This window comes from Panthera pardus, unplaced genomic scaffold (genome assembly GCF_024362965.1).
Source record: "Panthera pardus isolate Hobbes unplaced genomic scaffold, ASM2436296v1 HiC_scaffold_3, whole genome shotgun sequence".
In the NCBI taxonomy this organism is placed as follows: Eukaryota; Metazoa; Chordata; class Mammalia; order Carnivora; family Felidae; genus Panthera; species Panthera pardus.
The window spans coordinates 18,351,254-18,371,677 of record NW_026526876.1 but is presented as its reverse complement, the minus strand read 5'-3'; the positions used below and the strand labels follow the sequence as shown (position 1 = coordinate 18,371,677).

Here is a 20,424-nt window from a genome sequence, read left to right as displayed (position 1 = left end):
AGTGGCGCTGTCACGCCTTGCCACAATCTCGTTCCAGCAAAAAGAAGTGCGTTCAGCTCACTGCAGCTACCACGGAGACTTCATGTGTGGACACTGTGTGTGCAATGAGGGCTGGTGAGTGTGTGGGAGCCAAGATGGCACCCGGGATGCCCTGGCCGCTGCAAGGCTCTGATGGGGGGGACACGCCGTGCATGCCCGGATGAAGAAGGTGGGATGGTGGGGCAGGGGCAGGCCCGGTTGTGAAGTGGATTCAGTCCAAAGCCCTTCAAAATGCATAGATACAAAGGACGTCTTTGGGAAAAGATGCAAGAATCAGGACGGTGGTGGCCGGCAGGGCGTGGGGACTGGATGTTGGGGGACAGACACGAGGGGGACACTTTGTGCCTTTAGTATTCTGAACCATTACCTAATTACCTAATTACCTAATCAGAAACGAGCATTACGCATTACCTAATCAGAAACGAGCTCCTAAATAAGGGGTAGTGAGGGCTTTTAAGGCTTCAAGACACTGAACATGTCCATCGTGACTCGAGGAAGGGACACTGGGAGGGATTGAGACTGACATTTGAGTCTCAGCTGAGGTGCTGCTGTCTGTGCGACTCTTAGGGCGTCAGTTTCCTCATCTGTAAAAGGGGGGGTGGTAAAAGCCCCAGCCCTCCCTCCTCCCGGGCTGTGGGGAAGTGACTGACTCCTTCCTTAGGAGCGGCAACACCTGCAACTGCCCCACCGGCTCGCTGAGTGACATAAAGCCCTGTCTTCGCGAGGGCGAGGACAAGCCGTGCTCTGGGCGTGGCGAGTGCCAGTGCAGCCTCTGCGTGTGCTACGGTGAAGGCCGCTATGAGGGTCCGTTTTGCGAGTATGACAACTTCCAGTGCCCCCGTGCCTCTGGGTTCCTCTGCAATGGTGAGCTCAGCAGCCCCGGCGGGGGGTTCGGGACAGCAAGGGTGACCTGGGTGCCTGGGCCCTGGCCTGCCCCCGACTGGCTCTCCCATCCAGACCCAGGTGGGAGGGCCAGGCCAGGAGTCTGAATCCCCAGGTTTAGAGGCAGCCCCCCCTCCGGGCTCTCTGAGTGCCTCCCCCAAGGCTACTCTCAACCTGGACCTCTCTCCCCTCTACAAACTCGAAGCCCAAGGCCCCTGCCAGTGCGTTATCCCACTCATGGTCAAGACCACTCCCCCGAGGTCCTGTAGCCCATGCCCACCTCCATTCTCCACTCTCCCATCTCATGAGGGTGAGTCCCATCCAGCTGAATCCTCAGTGGTTGGCGGTACACGGCATGGCGGTCTTTCCTGTCTCGGAAGACAGCACATTTGTAGCGGGCAGGGCCGGGAGTTACGTGTCCACCATGGCCCCCCGGGGGTTCCAAGCAGGGGCCACAGAACCCAGACAGGGGCCACAGATAGGGTTGAGCGGTTGAATGGAGAAGAATCAGTGAAAATCCAGGCACTAAATACTTTTTTTTCATATATATATATTTTTTTTTCATATACATATATATATATATATATATATATATATATATTTCTTATGAGACAGAGAGAGAAAGGGAGGGGCAGAGAGAGAAAGAGAGTCTCAATCAGGCCCCTCACCATCAGCGCAGAGCCCAATGCGGGGCTCAAACTCGCGAACTGTGAGATCATGACCTGAGCCGAAATCAAGAGTCAGACGCTTAACCGACTGAGCCGCCCAGGCGCCCCATAGGCACCAAATACTTATTAAGCCTCAACTGTATACTTGTCACTGGGGGTCAAGCCCCTGCTTTTCTACCTTTGCTCCCTTTTTGCTTTCGTCTGCCATTTCTCCTCTTCAGCTGTCCATCCCAAAGTGTGCTCAGAGACGTGAAAGAACCCTGTACATCTGGAGAAAGGCAGACATTTGGCACAGGCAGAGATGTAAGAGAGCTGCTGGAGAAGGAGGCAGGAACAGAATGCAGGGCTTTGGGGTCCAGTCCGGTCTAGTCCCAACTTTTTCTTAAAGGGCCAGAAAGTACATATTTTCAGTTCTGTGAGCCATTTGGTCTCCCGTCACAACAACTGAGCTCTGCCACCGTAGCAGAAAGCAGCTATAGACCATATGTAAGCAAATGAATGTGGTGTATTCCAATAAAACTTTAGCAAAAACAGGTAATGAGTTGGATTTGGCCTGCAGGCCATAATTAATCACGACCCTTATTCTGGTCTAAGGGTTTTAGACTTTATCCTTTGGCAAAAGAAAGGCGAGATTTTGATTTCTTTTTCTAGCTATTTGCATGTTGGCCTTGTATCCAGCCACTTTGCTAAAAGCACTTATGAAATCTAATAATTTATCTGAAGATTCTTTTTGACATTTTGTGACATGTTCCTAATACTTACAATAATGGCAGTTTTGTTTCTTACTTCCCAACACTTACATGTTTTCTCTCTTTTTCTTACCTTACTGCTTTGGCCAGAACTCATTAGAGGTTCTTACACCAGGGAGCCACATGATTGGATTTGTGTGTTAGGATAATGACTGTGGCTGCAGAGTGGAAAGTAGAAGGCAGAATGGAATGGGAAAGAGACGGAGGGAAAGAGAGTCCAAAAAGTGGAGGAAATGGCTCTTTCCCTGGCTGGGGAAATCCTAGTTCAGGCTCAGCAACCACAGGCCCTCCCTGGCAGATGTGGGCGGCCTGGGCGCAGGAGTGAATGTGGCTCTCCTCTCCCGTCCTTCTCCCTCTCTGCAGACCGGGGGCGCTGTTCCATGGGCCAGTGTGTGTGTGAGCCTGGCTGGACAGGCTTGAGCTGTGACTGCCCTCTCAGCAATGCCACCTGCATTGACAGCAACGGGGTAGGCCTGGGCACGAGGAAGGCCGTGCCGGGTGGTAGAAGGGACCCTAGCCAGGACCACCCACCCTTTCAGGCAGGGCTGGGGTTACTGGTGGCTCACTGGTGCCTCCTCCTGCCCTAGGGCATCTGTAATGGCCGTGGCTACTGCGAGTGTGGCCGCTGCCACTGCAACCAGCAGTCACTCTACACGGACACCATCTGTGAGATCAACTACTCGGCGGTGAGGCCAAGATCACTGGGCTGTGGGCGTGGGAACCCCAGGCCCAGGGCAGAGCGGACAGCCACCCAACACAGTCCTGGTTTCCCCTCCTCTCCCACCCAGATCCGCCTGGGCCTCTGTGAGGACCTGCGCTCCTGTGTCCAGTGCCAAGCCTGGGGCACCGGGGAGAAGAAGGGGCGCATGTGTGAGGGGTGCAACTTCAAGATCAAGATGGTGGACGAGCTTAAGAAAGGTGTGAGGCACCCCGCTGAGGACAGGGGGTGCTAAGAACCTAGGCAGAGGGCCTCTGATGGGGAAGGGGGTGTCACTGCAGCAGGACTATAGAGCTGGGCAGAGGGCTGATACTCCAGGTCGAGGTCATGCAGGCCGGAGAGAGGGGTTCTAGACCTGGGAGAGGTCCCAGAACCCAGACAGGGCACACAGACCCGGGCACGGGCACACGGTCTGGCCAGGACACAGAGACCCAGGCAGGAGGCACAGCTGAGTTGGGACCAAAGAGTCTGGGGAGGGGGCACCTGGCTTGGCCAGGGGGTAGATAGCTGGGCAGGGATATGAACACATTAGGGGCACATAATGGGGCCATGAGGGCACACAGCCTTCTCTCCTTTAGGTCAGATAAATGTCCTAGGAGCCAAGTTCCTGAGTGCACCCGGGATGGGGTGCACAGAGGTGCAGCCTTTGATGCTCCTGGGCAGGGACAGGGCAGCTTCCCACCTCACCCTGGCCCTGTGCCAGGGTACTTGTGTCCTCCCCCAGGGAGGCGCCTGTGGGCCCCAGAGGAGGGGACACCTCCCAGGCGCAGGGTGCCCTGCTGACCATGTGTGGGTGCAGGAGGCGAGGTGCTGGAGCACTGCTCCTTCCGGGATGAGGACGATGACTGCACATACAGCTACACAGTGGAGGGTGACGGCACCCCTGGGCCCAACAGCACTGTCCTGGTGCACAGGAAGAAGGGTGAGCCGACAGACGGGGCAGGTGGGCAGTCTGGCAGACCCTGGTGGAAAAATGGGCATCGCCTCCCTCCTTTTCTCCCTCCCCTTCCTCCGTAGACTGCCCGCCCGGCTCCTTCTGGTGGCTCATCCCTCTGCTCATCTTCCTCCTGCTGCTGCTGGCACTGCTGCTGTTGCTCTGCTGGAAATACTGTGCCTGCTGCAAGGTGGGAGCTTCCCCAGGTCCCCACCCACCCCAGGTCCTCACCCCCCCAGGACCCCACCCCCCCAGGGCCCCACTTCCCACCAGGCCCCCACTTCCTCTCAGGTCCTCACCCCCACCAGGTCCCTGCCTCCTACCAGGATCCCCAGCCCCCCTCAGGGTCCCCAGCTCCCACCAGGGGCCCATCTCCCACCAGGTCCCCAAATCTCACCAGGGTCCCCACACCCCCACCAAGGTCCTCATACGCGGAGAGGCCAGGTGAAGCCTTGTCTTCTGTCCAGCTCTAGTGCCCTTCCTACCCCAGCCCTTCGCCTCTGCCAATCATCAGTGGCCTATACCTGAGACCACCTGCCCTCAGGTCAGGCACATGCAAAGGGCCATGGGAGCCAACAGAGAGAAGAAAGACCTTGCCCACCAGGAGCTGGTAGTCTCACTGGGAAGAAAAGATGAGAGGCAGGAAATCATGGGGGATGGTCTGGCATGGAATGCTGAATTGTCGGGGCAGAGGAGAAACTGCGTAGTAATGCCAGTGTTAGGGGCTATTATTAGTGTGTGTTACAGAGAAAAAGAGGTCTGTGGTCAAATACATTTGAGAAACAGGCTTCTCTGCGGGACTTCTCAGAGCGTTTGATGTAGTTGTATGCATAGTGAAACTGTAAGAAGGGCACAGGGAATGAAGTCAGTGCTTCTCAAATGGGTTTGATCACAGAACCATTACTTTACAGAGCATCTGGCAGGACCAGGGTCCTATGGTACAAACTTTGGGAACCCTCTGCCCCCACCAACCTCTGTACTCACCATATGTGGTCCACACCTAGATCCCTTCGACTTCCTTGATACCTTGGTGTCTGGGGAAGGCAGTGTTGCTGCTCTGGACCATTGGCGTGGGGGGGGAGGGGGGAGGGGGGCGGGTGGCAGGTGGCCGGAGGGGCTTACCTGGGCTGGGGCAGTTGTCCCAGCCCTCATCCCTGCCCACCTTATCTCCTAGGCTTGCCTGGCACTTCTCCCTTGTTGCAACCGAGGTACGGGCCCAACATGTGCGGGGTGGCAACGGCTCTGACCGCTCATTACCCCAGATGGGGTGGAGGAGAAGTAGGGGTGTGTGTGGAACGGAAGCAGGAGGCCTAGGGTCCCACCCTGAGGGGGTGTGGCTGGGAGGGCCCGGGGTGGGGCCCCATGCTGAGGACCCTGTCACGCAGGGCACATGGTGGGCTTCAAGGAAGACCACTACATGTTGCGGGAGAACCTGATGGCCTCAGACCACCTGGACACGCCCATGCTACGCAGTGGGAACCTCAAGGGACGTGACATGGTCCGATGGAAGATCACCAACAACGTGCAGCGGCCTGGCTTTGCCACCCATGCCTCCAGCACCAACCCCATGGAGCTGGGTGAGGACTGGGGCTTGGCACGGTGGCTCCTGGGAGCGCCCATGGGGCCTGGGGCACATGCACCGCTGGTCCTGGGTTCAAATCACACCATTCCTGTTTTCTCTGGGCGTTGGGGGCAGGCACAGGCTTGGCCACCTTCGGCCCTTCCTGATGGTGCTACAGGCCTCAGGGTCTCGGCCAGCAAGTTGCCCCGCCCCTGCCACCATCCGAGCATGGGTCTTGGGGGGGGGCTTCTAGAGTGCCTGGTGTGCCGGAGGCTGATGACCCCCATCCCTGCCTGCCCTAGTGCCCTATGGGCTGTCCCTGCGCCTCGCCCGCCTTTGCACTGAGAACCTGTTGAAACCTGACACTCGAGAGTGTGACCAGCTGCGCCAGGAGGTGGAGGAGAATGTAAGGGCCAAAGAAGCTGACCCTGGGGCCCCCGGCATCCCTGGGCATGGGTGTGATCCAGGTAGGGGGAGAGCAAGGAGAAAGCAGCTGCGGAACGTGGATTTTTCCGAGTAGGAAAGAGGGGCTTCCTTGGACATGTGCCTGGTGTGGGGTTGTCCTGTGAATGTTTCCGGAAGGGGACAAGGCAATGCACATGGCCATGTGCATGTCCCAGCCAACCATATCCTCTGGGTCTGGGTGGCTCTGGGTAGAGAGGCTTACCCAGGGTGCCAGCCTCACGCCTTTCCTTGCCTGGCAGCTGAATGAGGTGTACAGACAGATCACAGGTGCACACAAGCTCCAGCAGACTAAATTCCGGTGGGTCCTGGGTGCCCGGGGGCAGGGGCGGGAGCTGCCCCCACTACCCACTCTAGGGCCCCCCCCCCCCACAAGCAGGTCCGTGCTTCTATCCCAGAGACTGTGTGGCTCATGCTCCCTTCTTTGTCCCCCCACAGGCAGCAGCCCAATGCCGGGAAAAAGTGAGTTGAAGGCACACGGGTGGGGCAGCCCTAGGTCAAGTATCTTGCCCAAGATTACCTAGTTACTAAGAGACAGAGCCAGGATTTGAACCCAGGCAGTTTGACCTCAGCACCCTTACCCTTAGCGTCTTTTTTGTACGGCATCTATTGCTGGAATCCCACCTGAAGAGGTGTGGCTGGGAGGGTTTAGGGAAGGGCCCCATTTCATAGATGAGGTGGGCAGGGTAGCCCCATTTCATGCATGAGGACCCCGAGGCTCAAGGAGGCACAGTGGCTTGGCTGAGACTCAAGGTGAGGTGGGGGGGGGGGGGGCAGCGTGCCAGATGCTCTGTGAAGTCATGGTTCTGTGATCAAATCCATTTGAGAAGCACTGACTTCGTTCCCCACGCCCTTCTTACAGTTTCACTATGCATACAACTACCTCAAAGGCTCTGAGAAGGCCCGCAGAGAAGAAGTCTATTTCTCAAATGGAGTTGATCACAGATCTCTTTTTCTCTATAACACACACGAACAGCCTGGAACACTGGGGCTACTTCATGGTGGCACTTTTTGCTGCCAGGCGTCTTGTCCCTTAATGGGGAGAGGACAGGCAGGAGGGTGGGGGCTGGGGGGACAAGTGCCAGCATCCGTGGCCAGCCTGACACGTCCCCACCTACCCACCCCCCACCCCAGGCAGGACCACACCATTGTGGATACGGTGTTGATGGCGCCTCGCGCGGCCAAGCAGGCCCTGCTGAAGCTGACGGAGAAGCAGGTGGAACAGGGGGCCTTCCATGAGCTCAAGGTGGCCCCCGGCTACTACACCCTCACTGCAGACCAAGGTAGGTGGGCAGGCTCCCTGCGCCACTTCCTTATGCCCCCCACCCCTGGGCAGCCGCCTGAGCCACATCTGCCTGCCCCTCCAACTCCCACCCAGATGCCCGGGGGATGGTGGAGTTCCAGGAGGGCGTGGAGCTGGTGGACGTGCGGGTGCCCCTCTTCATCCGGCCTGAGGACGATGATGAGAAGCAGCTGCTGGTGGAAGCCATCGATGTGCCCATGGGCACTGCCACCCTCGGTCGCCGCCTGGTAAACATCACCATCATCAAGGAGCAAGGTGGGTCAGGGCGGCGGGAGGAGGGGGGCATAAAGGGGGCTCCTCCTAACATCTGAGGGCAGATGGGGCCTGGCCGTGTGGCCTAGGCAAGTCACTTAACCTCTCTGAGCCTTGGTTTCTCCATCTGTAAAATGGGCGTCTGGCTCTCAAGAGGGGTATGTGGCTATGCATCGTTGCACAGTGCCTGGTGGTAAGCGCTCAATGTGGGAGCTTCTGCTGTAATTACAGGGTGCCGTGTCCTCCTGAAATTGTCCCCCATCCCTCCCCTTCTTGCCCCTGTGGCCTTTGAACGTAGGAGATTGAATGGACCTCCCCGGGATGGCAGGACATCAGAGCAGGAAGGGCATTGGGAGTTCATTTCACCCGAGCCTATTTAGAGGGGAAGCAAGGCATCGCACCACTGACACCCAAGTCGCCTTCCCTCCTGGGGACCCCCGAGTTGTTGATAAGCATCCTTTCTGCATCCAGAGGGTCTGTTGTGGTCCCCGAGCTCTCCTCCCCACCTGCCCCTGCACCACAGGCCTTTGTCCTGCTCTGCCCCAGCCCAGTCTCAAGCCCCCATCTCTGGTTCTGGCCCTACCTGGCCTCCTTTCTCTGCCCTGACACTTCCAGGATATCAGCTGGACACTGTGCCGGCCCCTCCACCTTTTCTGGAAGAATTTTCCATCCCCTCCCTCGAGTGGGGTGAGGAACGACAGGCAGACTCCTGGAGGCTGGGGTGGGCCCAGAAAGAGGGTGCGTATTGCGAAAGGACTGAGGGCAGGCCGCCCTGACTGGTGCCTGGGTCCTTGCAGCCAGCGGGATAGTGTCATTTGAGAAGCCTGAGTACTTGGTCAGCGGCGGAGAGCAAGTGGCCCGCATTCCTGTCATCCGGCGCATCCTGGACAATGGCAAGTCCCAAGTCTCCTACCGCACACAGGATAACACCGCACAGGGCAACCGGGTAAGGCTCTGCCATGAGGTCAAAGGCATTTCCCAGGGGCCCAGCGAGAGCTCACGGCAGCTGCCAGAGTCGCTGGGATGCTGGTGGCGCCCCCGGCCAGCCTCCCAAGGACATGTCTGCCTGCTCCTGCCACTCATAATAGATGTGTCTCACCAAAAGCGTCCTAGGTGAGGCCTCGTCGCTACCAGGGACATGTCCGGATCATTCATATCTCCCTTCCAACAACCCAGTATCTACCAGGGCAGCCAAACCCTATGTAGTGAGATGGATTCCGTCTGCCCACGTCCAGGGGCTTTGGGCTTCTTGAGGTGGGAGCATAGGCCTCATGTCCCTGGGCAGACTCTCGAGAAAGGCTGTCACAGTTTGCCCCCCTGCCACGCCTGTGAGCCCACATCCCCTTCATCACTGGACCCCAGTCTCAGGGAAGAGCCACGTCCAGGTGTTGGATGTGCTTCGGATTTATCAACATTTACAAACTAAAAATATTCATATCAGCAATTCAGCCGGAGTCATACGATCTAGTCTCACTGGGCCCACAGGCCAGTTCGGCGAATGCCGGCAGCCTGGCCACGGCGTGTTCTTCCCTTCCTTTTATTGGAAGGAACAGTTCTCATTACTGCTCCGGGGCCCCTGATAAAAGTTCCAAAGAAGAATCTGTATGTCCATAAATCTTACTGAACACACCGTATTATATAAGGGATTCCAGCTACCCTGTTATGCTTTTATAAAGGCATTTTGGTGTTTAAGTATTTTTTAAAACATTTTTATTATTTCCCAACTTTTTATTTTGAAAAACTTCAAGCCTATAGGAAAATGAAAAGACTAATGCCATTAACACCCATTTACCCTTAAATAATTTTTTCAATGTTTATTTATTTTTGAGAGAGAGAGAGAGAGAGACAGAGTGCGAGCAGGGGAGGGGGAGAGAGAGAGGGAGACACAGAATCTGAAGCATGCTCCAGGCTCTGAGCTGTCAGCACAGAGCCCGACGTGGGGCTCGAACTCCCAAACTGTGAGATGATGACCTGAGCTGAAGTCAGAGGCTTAACCGACTGAGCCACCCAGGTGCCCCAGCACCCATTTACCCTTTACATAGAGTCACCAATTAATAATAGTTTTCTTGTTCTCCTTCTATATAGATATAAGAATAGATGCATCTATCTAAAGATATATATGCGTATCTGTATCTCTTTTCTAGAACTGTAGAAAGACAGGGGGAGAGAGAGTCGTGTTTCATTTCATTGTGTTTGCTCAACAAAGTAAGTTATAGACATCACATAGACCCTAAAGCTTCTGGCGGCACCTGCTGAGAACAAGGTTATTCTACACAGCTACAACATCATTACCAACCTTAAGAAACCTCACATTATAGGGGCACCTGGGTGGCTCAGTCGATTAATTAAGCATCCAACTCTTGATTTCGGTTCAGGTCGTGATCTCACGGTTCATAAGTTCAAGCTTCGCATCAGGCTCCACACTGACAGCACACAGCCTATTTGGGATTCTCTCTCTCCCTGTCTCTCTGCCTCTCCCCTATATGGGTGAACGAACTCTCTCTCTCTCTCTCTCTCTCTCTCTCTCTGTCTCGAAATAAATTCTAAAAAGCATTACCTAATAATTGGTTCATATTCAGATCTCCCCATGTTCACATGCCCCAATAATGCCCTTTATAGCGGTTTTGGGGTTTTTTGTTTTGTTTTGTTTTTTTGTTTTTGCTCCAGTCCAAGAACCAATCCCGGATCTGGCATTGCATTTTGTTGTGTGCCCTAGGTGTCCTTTTATCTAGGACAACTCCCTGGCTTTGCCTTTTGTGACTTCGACTTTTGGAAGAGTACCCCCCCAGCTCAGTCTCAGTCGTCTAGGGGGTAACTCCTGCTTTTCTTACACTGACTGCAGTGTCTCTGGGTTTCTAAGCTGTTGAATTTGCCCCCTGCTGGGCCTGAACTTGAAATGTTAGTGTGCATCGCCACCTAGTGGTCTCATGTGAGCGCGATACATGTATGTGGACACGGACATACTTCCCCCGGTGGCTGGGGAGAGCCCTGGGGCCCTGAAGGAAGAAAACTGGAGCTGATGGGGGCACCCTCCCTAGGAGGCAGGGCCTGGGGCCTGGTCGGATCCCAGACTTCAGAGCCGCAGTGTGGGGCAGGTTCTTCCCTCCCTGGCTGGGGTCTGCTTGAGTGAGACTCTTCTGGATCTGCTATACATCCCCATCTCTGGGCCTTGGTTCAAACCTCAGCTCTATCGCAACTGCCTGTGTGAATGTGGGCAAGTTTCTCCACCCCTCCGTGTGCCTCAGTTCCTCATCTGTAAAATGGGGACAGCAATAGCTCACCTCACATTGCTGTGAGGGTCAAATGAGCTAGTAAGTGCTTGATGCACGGGAGGTGCTACGGAAACAGGAGCCATTTCGTGTGCAGGTGGGATGGTCTGTGTGTGGTGCTCTCTGCCGTATCCAGGCGGTTGGGGTGGAGTGGCATGATCCATCCTCCAGGCCCGGTCTGACCCTGACCCCTTCTCCTTCCCAGGACTACGTCCCTGCAGAGGGGGATCTGCTGTTCCAGCCTGGGGAGACCTGGAAGGAGCTGCAGGTGAAGCTCCTGGAGCCGCGGGAGATAGACTCCCTCCTGCGGGGCCGCCAGACCCGCCGCTTCCACATTCAACTCAGCAACCCCAAGTTTGGGGCCCGCCTGGGCCAGCCCCACTCAGCCACCGTCGTCATTGGAGACCGAGGTAGGCAGAGCCCCTTAAGCAGGTGGGGAGGGAGGGCTGGGGGCCTCTCCACTAAGGCTGCAGTGTGGGCAAATAAAATATAGGATTCCCTGTTAAATTTGGATTTCAGATAAACGAAGAACAAGTTTTGTGTAAGTATGTCCCACACCTCAGTGGGATATACTTATCCTATTTGTTGTTCATCTTAAATTCTGGCTTAACTAGGGGTCCTGCATTTTATCCAGCAATCCTGCTCTCAGCCAAAGAGGGTGGCTTTTTTCACGCTGTGGCTACCCAGCCTGCTGGCGGCGCCATGAACCCCACCGTTAGGTCTTAGCCCTTTGATTTCAGCTTCAGTTCCAACTAAAATGCAGGTGTTTCCTAGAGGGGTGAAACAGTTCTCACGGGTCCTTAACCTCCAGTATGGTGGTGTCTATGAGCCCACCCCAGAGAAGCCTTGCCTGGAAGATAGGAGAGGAGGGGGCATTCTCAGAGTAGAGTGGGGAGCACGCTGGGGAAGGGGGTATAGAAACAAACGTTCTGACATGGAACATTCCTTTGGCTGCCAAGGGAGAAAGAAGGGCAGACGATCTCCCTCCTCCTTCTCATTCCTCCAGACACCCCCTGCCTCCGGGTCCTCCACCAGGAGGGCAGGATGCCCTCTGTAGCACCAGTGGGGGCACCAGTCCCCCCAGAGTCCTGGGTGCTGAGTGCTGTCAGTTGTCAGCGGTCAGTTGAGGCGGGGAAGAGTTGGCAACTGAGTCTCTGGAGCCCCCTGGTGGTGAGGGTGGATTCCTGCTTCACTCAAAGAGGGGGTGTCTGAGCTGTCTGCCCCGCGCTGACTCGGCCCACTGCAGATGAACTGGACCGGAACTTCACAAGCCCGACGCTGTCATCATTTCCACCTCACCCTGGTGACCTGGGTGCCCCACAGAACCCCAATGCCAAGGCCGCCGGGTCCCGAAAGATCCACTTCAACTGGCTGCCCCCTCCGGGCAAGCTGACGGGGTACAGGGTAAGGTGGGAGGCAAGGAGGGAGGTGGACGCGGAGGGCTGGTACCCACTGGGGAGACGGGCCACCTGAAGCCAAAGAGCCCCCGAGGGGGCAGAGAGGGCACGCTTGGCCCTGGGGAGCCAAGCACAAGTGGACAGGGGGAACCCCCATCTGCCCGGGGAAGAGCGAAGGCCCGTCCCTGAAGTTTTCAGACATTTGCCCTCCTTCCTGGAATGCGGCCCCTCCCCCCACCCAGAAGACACCTGAGTTCTGCCCCAGCCCTGCTGTGTGAACCTGGCAGGTCACCAACCCCTCCGTGTCTCATCGGTGCAAAGGGGACAGTAAGGGCAGGACGTCAACGAGCAGCTCTGGCACTTGACGCCTCCCGCTGACCAGTTCCTCCCCTGGGAGCAGGTGAAGTACTGGATCCAGGGTGACTCGGAGTCTGAGGCCCATCTGCTCGACAGCAAGGTGCCCTCGGTGGAGCTCACGAACCTGTACCCATACTGCGACTATGAGATGAAGGTGTGCGCCTACGGGGCACAGGGCGAGGGTCCCTACAGCTCCCTGGTGTCCTGCCGCACCCAACAGGAAGGTGAGGCCTCACCACACGTCTGTCCCGGAACCACCCTGATGCCCCCGTGCCCAGCTCTGCCCGCTCTACTCCCAGAACCCTGCCCTCCACCTGCTGCTGCTGACAGCTTTCTTCCTGCACTGCTCCCCCTCCTTCCCTAGTACCCAGTGAGCCGGGGCGTCTGGCCTTCAATGTCGTCTCCTCCACGGTGACCCAGCTGAGCTGGGCTGAGCCAGCTGAGACCAACGGAGAGATCACGGCCTACGAGGTCTGCTACGGCTTGGTCAACGAGGACAACCGTAAGGACGTGGGCCCCTCCTGCCCCTAGGACAGCAGGAAGGGGAGGGAGCAAAGCGCAGGAGGAAGGTCACATCGTCCCGGTTGGTGGATGTGTCCCATAGGTCTGGTTGCCCGAGGCATCATCAGGTTTGTGGTCAGGTTGGGGCTGGCTGCATCCCGAGACCAAGCCCAGAAGCTCACAGGGCAGGTGGGGATAGAAGGCATGAGAAGGCTTCCCATACAGCAAACCCGCACGGCTCACTCTCACGCGGTTCTTGTAGGGCCAAAGTAGAGTTGGTAGGATTAGCAAATAGAGGATGCCCTGAATTTCAGAGAAACCATTTTTTTTTTAAGTACATCTCAAATAACAGCCCAAGGCCGGAGTGCGTGGCAGCACTGTTATTTCTTCCCAGTCCTGGAAGGGAGGGAAGGGTGGGCACCCCTTGCCAATGGCCAAGATGAGGAAGTGAGGGACATCGGTTCCACCTGCCGCCTGGTGCAGGGACCTCCTCCTTGTGCCCTCACTGCTGCTTGCTCCGTCCCAGGGTTGCAGAGCTCACCACCCCATATGACCCATGGACCTTAACGTGGGTCAGGCGCAGCGCTTCGGGGATGGCCCAAAAGGGCAGAGGGCCCCAAGATTATTCTAGACATCAGGCTCGTGGCTCTTTACCAGCCAAGCAGACCACATGCAACCTCAGCAGCTACATCACACCTTTGGCCTGTTCCAGGTTTATAACACCTAGTCTGCCCATGGACCACTGTTAGGAAGTCTCCTCTGATCCCGCCTTTCATCCCAGGAATGATACGTACCCTGTCCAAAGTTCATCCATGATGGTTTCAGGCATGGCTTCAGTCTGCTGAGGTCTCAGCTGTGTCCTGGAATGTGTTGGATGGCCCTCCTGGCTGAGGGCATCAGCACTTTGGTGGGTGTCCCTCTCCCCTGTTCCCACTAGCTGAAAGAGATGTGAGGGGTGGGCGGAGAACAGTGCCCACCTTGGCAGCTAGAGACCTCCCCCAGGCTGATGGGCCTCCACCAATCAATTCTTTTTAAGCACAGTGGTTGGCTGGGGGTAGACATCAAGCTTATCAGGTAGCACTTTCCAGAACCCTCCTTTGGACCTCTTTGGAAACTGGGACCTTTTCTGGCCTCCGTCCTTCTGGGCCTTCTCTGGTTTCCCAGAAGCCTTCGAGCATGGCAGGGCACTTCTTGCTGTGCCTGGGCCCAGGTGCCGTCACTTGCTCAGAGCAACGAGGGTCACTTTCTCCCAGGGCTGCGTGTCTGCCCTTCTAGGTGTGAGTGGAGGAGAGCTGCCTGGCCTCTGCTCTCTGCTCACCTGTCACTGCTGGCCCTCTTCTCCACCCTTCTCCCCACCCCTTAGCTCTCCGAAGCGTCAGCCTGCCCGGAGGTGCAGCTTCCCCGAGCCCACCCCTCTATTCCAGTCCTTGCTCCTGTGACCACAGGGCAGCTGGGGTGGGTGTCTGGATATCTCCACTTTCACTTCCTCAACAGAGCACTTGGGGTCTGGTCGTGTGGACAATGAGACAGAGGCACCCTCACGGCCGGAGTGTGCCTCAGGTGGACACAGGACCGTTTACCAATCCGTAGAGGTCACAGTGGGGCCACCTTGAGTCTAGTCCTGGCTTTGCCACTTAAGGATGAGCCAGCCCTTCGGAGAGTTGGTGACCCTTCCTTAAATGAGGCACACCCAGGTTCTCAGGGCGCGGCACGACACAGGAGTTCCAATCGCTGCTTGCTCTCTGCCTTGTCCCCTGCGCCCTCTCCGTGCAATTCAGAGACCACGCAGCGGTGCTGTTACATCAGAGGCGGGGCTGGGCCAGGCAGGAACGTAGAAGGACCCCTCTGAGGCACTCTCCCCGCCCCAGGACCCATCGGGCCCATGAAGAAGGTGTTGGTGGACACTCCTAAGAGGCGGATGCTGCTCATTGAGAACCTGCGGGAGTCCCAGCCATACCGCTACACAGTGAAGGCGCGCAACGGGGCAGGCTGGGGGCCCGAGCGGGAGGCCATCATCAACCTGGCCACCCAGCCCAAGCGGCCCATGTCCAGTGAGTGGGGGGTGGGGGTGGGGCAGGGCACAGGGTGGAGAGGGGAGGACAGGAGGCTGGGTCCCTGGCTCACCTCTCCCACCCCTGCAGTCCCCATCATCCCGGACATCCCCATCGTGGACGCCCAGTGCGGGGAAGACTACGAGAGCTTCCTCATGTACAGCGACGAAATACTGCGCTCCCCGGCTGGCAGCCAGAGGCCTAGCGTCTCCGACGACACCGGTGAGTGGGCCTGGGATCCATGAGAGGAAGTCCTGGGTAGGAGGTGGGGCTGTCACTGGTGTCCAGAGAAAGCAAAGGGGCCGATGACCACTGGGCCTAGAGGTCAAGACCAGAAGTCCCTCTCAGCTCCAGGTGGGTATCTGCAGAGCCGACCATCTGGCAGGCATCACACTGGCACTGGGTACAGAGGGGGCAAAGCCAACGTGGCCCACATGCAGTCGTGTGCACATCTGTGTATAAGCACAGGCAGAGACTTGCTTGGGAGCAGATGCACACAGAGTCACGTAGGCTCATGCACATGGGACCAGTGTGGAAACACAGCCTTGCTTCTGGAAGGCTCACCAGCTGTGCCATGGAGTCAGGACATTCAGGCCACCTCCCAGGGACAATGTGGGAGGAGGCAGGCATGACCCGGAAGCTCAGAGCAGCCACCTGCCCAGGGTCAGGGAGGCAGTGTCCCCTGTCCCGTCCTCTGGTCCGGTGCTCCTCTTCCCTCCTGATTCCCTGCAGTGTGGTACAAAGGGTCCTTGGCTGGACTCCCTGGTTCTGTTTTAGCTTTGGCTCTGCTGTGGGACATCAGATGAACTGCTCGCCCTCTCTGTGCCTCAGTTTTCTGATCTGTAAAATAGGATGCCAGTCATACAATGCCACGAGTGAAGGTCCTCTGGATTTCTACTTTCTTCCACCCTTGCCTAAGCCTCAGGCCCCCTGTGAACACCTACGTGCCCTGACAGAGCTGAGCTTGGACTTCAGGAACCCCAGCCCAAGGGTCGCGGGGGTTTTGAGGGTATGAGAGAAAGCTCAGCTGTTAACACTATCTGTGACGCACTCTGTGGCTTCTGGAACTGTCCCTGGGAGGCAGGCAGGGGAGAGATTATTCTCTCCAGTGTACAGATGGAAAACCGAGGCTCAGACCAAGAGGCCTCGCAGCTGGTGCCAGAGCCAGGGCTACCCCTGGGGCCTGTCCTCCCCAGCTGCAGCCCTGCCAGCTCTGGCGCACACGGAAGGCCTCCTCTTCCGTCGTGCGGGCCGAGGGGCCCGCCTGTCGCCTGCTCCGAGACCAACCTCACCCCACCCCCCGCCCACCCCCGCCCCGCCCCGACACACTTGGATTCCGGAGAGCCGAGGACGGGCTCACGTCGCTGGCCTCCGCCCCGCCGCGCCCCCTCCCGGAGCCGCCCGCGCCCGCCGGCGGTGCCAACGCGGCCCTTCGTTGTTCCCAAGGCGGCAGCTGGAAGTTCGAGCCCCTGCTGGGGGAGGAGCTGGACCTGCGGCGCGTCACGTGGCGGCTGCCCCCGGAGCTCATCCCGCGCCTGTCGGCCAGCAGCGGGCGCTCCTCCGACGGCGAGCCGCCCCGCGGCCCCCCGGAAGACAGCGCGGACGGGGGCGCGGGCGGGGAGGGTGGCGGCCTAGCCCGCGGCGCCACACCCAGGCCCCCCGGAGGTGACGGGCTTGCCCGGCGCGCCCCGACCCCGCACCCAGCCAGGCGCGCTCGTTTGCCGCCTGCGTCCAGCCTGAGCCCCCTGTGCTCAGGCTGCCCACCAATGGCCCCCTGCCCAACCTGGGGAGGTGCTACGGCGCGGAGGCGGACCCCCAGAGCCGAGGGACCCCCGGGCCAGGCATTCGTGATCTCCTCAAAGCAGGACTGCCCGCAGGAGCCTGCAACTTCAGAAGTTCGTCGTGCCCAGGGGCAGGCGCTAGTACCCAAGGAGACCCCCCCAGAGGTCTCAAGGGACACGAGGGCAGGCATCAGGGCTCTCCCCCAGGCAGGGCTGACGGCAAGGGCAGTAGGTCTCCCAGCTGGGGTCAGCGGTGCTCACACGGTCCACACTGGCATCCTGCAGGACTGACAGACATGGGCTGCAGAAGCCTGTGTGGCCCCTTGGACTCTGCCGGGAACACTGAGCTGCTTTCCCTGGTGGGCCAAGAGAGGCTGGTTTTCTTTATGCCAAGCGCCCCCCACCCCCTCCCCTCAGAGGGTAGGCAATCCTAAGAATTCCCAGGGCCACAGCCTGCGTCTGGGTCTGGCGCAGGCCTGTCCGAGTGACCCTGCTCTCCTCCCACAGAGCACCTGGTGGTGAACGGGCGGATGGACGTGGCCTTCCCAGGCAGCTCCAACTCTCTGAACAGGATGACCGTGGCCAACACCGCTTACGGCACCCACCTGAGCCCACGCCTGCCCCACCGGGTGCTGAGCACATCCTCCACCCTCACGCGGGACTACCACTCGCTGACCCGCACCGAACACTCCCACTCCCACTCTGCCACGCTGCCCAGGGACTACTCCACCCTCACCTCCGTGTCCTCCCACAGTGAGTGTCCGCTCCCAGCCCTGCCTCTCCCGCTGACCCTGCCTCTCTTCCAGCTCCGGGAGGCTGGGGTTACTGGCCGGGCCGGGCCCCGCTTCCCATCCTCCAGCACGCACACTTCCTGCCCTCACTCTTGTTTTGTCCTGCCCTAGGCCTCCCTCCCATCTGGGAAGAGGGGAGGAGCAGGCTTCCGCTGTCCTGGGCCCTCGGGTCCCTGAGTCGGGCTCAGATGAAAGGGTTCCCTCCCTCTGGGGACTCCCGAGACACTATAATCCTGGCTGGGCAGCCAGCGGCGCCCTTTCGGGGCCCAGGTAGTACAGGGGTGGCCATCTCGCGTCTCCACAGCCGTCCCGCTCCATCTGTCACCCATCTGTTCATCGCAGCCACTGCCCAAACCCAGCACTTCACCCTCCATTTTTCATCTCCATCAATGCTGACGCCTAATATAGCCTCTGCCCTTCCGGGGGTGATGGGCTGGGGGAAGAGGGGGGGCCAGACCAGCTGGGGGGGGGGGGGCGGCCAACTTCTGGTGCTCACCCTCTCTAGGCACAGGCAGGGCCTGCATCCACTCTCTGAGTTGTCCAGGGAGGTGCTGGGTGGCCCGGACAGGGTGTTGCAGGCTGAGTGAGCCGCGAGGCCAGCGGCCAGCAGAGATGAGACAGCCGCGGGAGGTCAGAGGGAGGGCTCCTGCCCAGAGACCCCCCTGCCAGAAACTGACTGTGGCCTCCCGTCTTCAGGCTCCCGCTTGGCTGCAGGTGTGCCCAACACACCCACCCGCCTGGTGTTCTCGGCTCTGGGCCCCACGTCTCTGAAAGTGAGCTGGCAGGAGCCACAGTGTGAGCAGGCGTTACAGGGCTACAGTGTGGAGTACCAGCTGCTGAACGGGGGTGAGGCACAGCTGCCGGCAGGCTGGGGGCTTGCAAGGCTCGGGCACCCAGCTGCACAGGAACCCACCCAAGTCCCTTCAACACTAATGATCCCCACCAGACGTTCTGAGAGGGCCTCACTTGCATGCTCCTCGCTGCCCGTCACTGCCTCCTCTCCTCTGAGTTATCCAGCTCCCTGGGCCTCTCTCCAGGTCATTCCCTCTGCGAGACGTTGCCCCACAAGGCTTCACTGACCTAGGGACAGACCCAGGGCCTCCGCTGGCCTGCGAGATGCTTTTGTGGGAACCGGGAAGTGGTGCTTCCCTGGGAAGGCAAACTCGCAGCAGCAATGACCTGGGCCCGCAAACAGGCAGAACATAGGTGGGATTTTAGGCTCCGCTCATCCCTCGTGTAGCATACCACCTAAACTACCAGCCACACCCTACCAGGCTGATCCCCACCTGTACCCAAACCGCAGCGAATCCTGGGTGGGATGATCAGTGGCAGCCTAGGGCAGGGGTGGGATCAGGCCAGGGGTAGGAGTAACACTGACCCCCGGTCCGCCCTCCCCAGGGGAGCTGCATCGGCTCAACATCCCTAGCCCCACCCAGACTTCGGTGGTGGTGGAAGACCTTCTGCCCAACCATTCCTATGTGTTCCGTGTGCGGGCCCAGAGTCAGGAAGGCTGGGGCCCAGAGCGTGAGGGTGTCATCACCATTGAGTCGCAGGTGCACCCCCAGAGCCCACTCTGCCCCCTGCCAGGTGAGTTGACTCCCCAGCCCGTGGCTGCCCCCATGACGTCCCCTAGCCACCCACCCGCTGACAGTCTTGCTCTGCTGCCCCCAGGCTCCACCTTCACTTTGAGCACACCCAGTGCCCCGGGCCCGCTGGTGTTTACTGCCCTGAGCCCAGACTCGCTGCAGTTGAGCTGGGAACGGCCACGCAGGCCCGATGGGGATATCCTCGGCTACCTGGTGACCTGTGAGATGGCCCATGGAGGAGGTGCTGCCCGTCCCCACCTCAGGGGTGGCCAGGGGAGGGGTGGAGAGGGAGCCACAGAGGCTAAAGGCATCTTCCCTGCCCAGAGCCAGCCACCACGTTCCTGGTGGATGGCGACAGCCCTGAGAGCCGGCTGACGGTGCCGGGCCTCAGTGAGAACGTGCCCTACAAGTTCAAGGTGCAGGCCAAGACCACCCAAGGCTATGGGCCGGAGCGTGAGGGTATCATCACCATCGAGTCCCAGGACGGAGGTGAGGTGGCTTGCCCATTCTTCACCCCTACCCCTTCTCCGGCCACATCTTCTCCTGGCACCATCCCTGACTGGTGCTCATCTGCCCATGCCAGGTCCTTTTCCTCAACTGGGCAGCCACCCCGGGCTCTTCCAGCACCAGCTGCCAGGCGAGTACAGCAGCATCACCACCACCCACACCAGCACAACCGAGCCTTTCTTCCTGGGTGAGTCGCTGGGCAGGGGAATCCTAGTTCTCATGGGGGAGCACAGCGCTAACAGAGCAGGACAGACAGGGACCCAGGCAGGGTCCTTCAGTGCTTTTTCCCCTGCAGATGGACTCACCCTGGGGTCCCAACGCCTGGAAGCAGGTGGCTCCCTCACCCGCCATGTGACCCAGGAGTTTGTGAGCCGGACACTGACCACCAGTGGAACCCTCAGTACCCAGGTGGACCAACAGTTCTTCCAGACCTGAGCCCCCCACCCCTACCCGACAGTGTCCTGGAACCTGGGCCCCCACCCTGCCTCCTCCTCCTGGCTCTGCCTCAGCTACTCCAACCTCGGACCCCTCGCAGCCCAGCACACCCCCATGCTGATCACAGGGCCAGCACGTCTGGCTACGGAGCAGAGGGTAGGTGTCCTCTGGGAGGCGTGAA

The 20,424-nt window shown here is 58.8% G+C and overlaps 1 protein-coding gene across 5 annotated transcripts in view; it reads left to right on the top strand.

Annotated features, from left to right (window-relative positions):
- Positions 1-20,360, top strand: part of ITGB4 (integrin subunit beta 4) — a 29,441-nt gene extending 9,081 nt beyond the window's left edge. For 2 of the 5 annotated variants that reach the window (XM_053892253.1, XM_053892255.1), the window contains exons 12-41: positions 38-114; positions 701-903; positions 2,702-2,805; positions 2,926-3,024; positions 3,127-3,256; positions 3,856-3,978; positions 4,074-4,180; positions 5,165-5,198; positions 5,376-5,567; positions 5,854-5,957; positions 6,256-6,314; positions 6,452-6,475; positions 7,148-7,296; positions 7,392-7,571; positions 8,366-8,514; positions 11,043-11,247; positions 12,084-12,241; positions 12,635-12,815; positions 12,956-13,093; positions 14,961-15,143; positions 15,234-15,365; positions 16,590-16,808; positions 17,432-17,677; positions 17,827-17,985; positions 18,412-18,561; positions 19,114-19,302; positions 19,387-19,542; positions 19,626-19,790; positions 19,885-19,995; positions 20,104-20,360. In XM_053892253.1, coding sequence (XP_053748228.1) covers positions 38-114; positions 701-903; positions 2,702-2,805; positions 2,926-3,024; positions 3,127-3,256; positions 3,856-3,978; positions 4,074-4,180; positions 5,165-5,198; positions 5,376-5,567; positions 5,854-5,957; positions 6,256-6,314; positions 6,452-6,475; positions 7,148-7,296; positions 7,392-7,571; positions 8,366-8,514; positions 11,043-11,247; positions 12,084-12,241; positions 12,635-12,815; positions 12,956-13,093; positions 14,961-15,143; positions 15,234-15,365; positions 16,590-16,808; positions 17,432-17,677; positions 17,827-17,985; positions 18,412-18,561; positions 19,114-19,302; positions 19,387-19,542; positions 19,626-19,790; positions 19,885-19,995; positions 20,104-20,243 — 4,266 coding nt within the window. In that variant the 3' untranslated portion in view covers positions 20,244-20,360. The remainder of the gene's footprint in view (positions 1-37; positions 115-700; positions 904-2,701; positions 2,806-2,925; positions 3,025-3,126; positions 3,257-3,855; positions 3,979-4,073; positions 4,181-5,164; positions 5,199-5,375; positions 5,568-5,853; positions 5,958-6,255; positions 6,315-6,451; positions 6,476-7,147; positions 7,297-7,391; positions 7,572-8,365; positions 8,515-11,042; positions 11,248-12,083; positions 12,242-12,634; positions 12,816-12,955; positions 13,094-14,960; positions 15,144-15,233; positions 15,366-16,589; positions 16,809-17,431; positions 17,678-17,826; positions 17,986-18,411; positions 18,562-19,113; positions 19,303-19,386; positions 19,543-19,625; positions 19,791-19,884; positions 19,996-20,103) is intronic. The other 3 variants (XM_053892256.1, XM_053892257.1, XM_053892258.1) reach the window with 3 other exon arrangements.
- Positions 20,361-20,424: the final 64 nt, after the last annotated feature.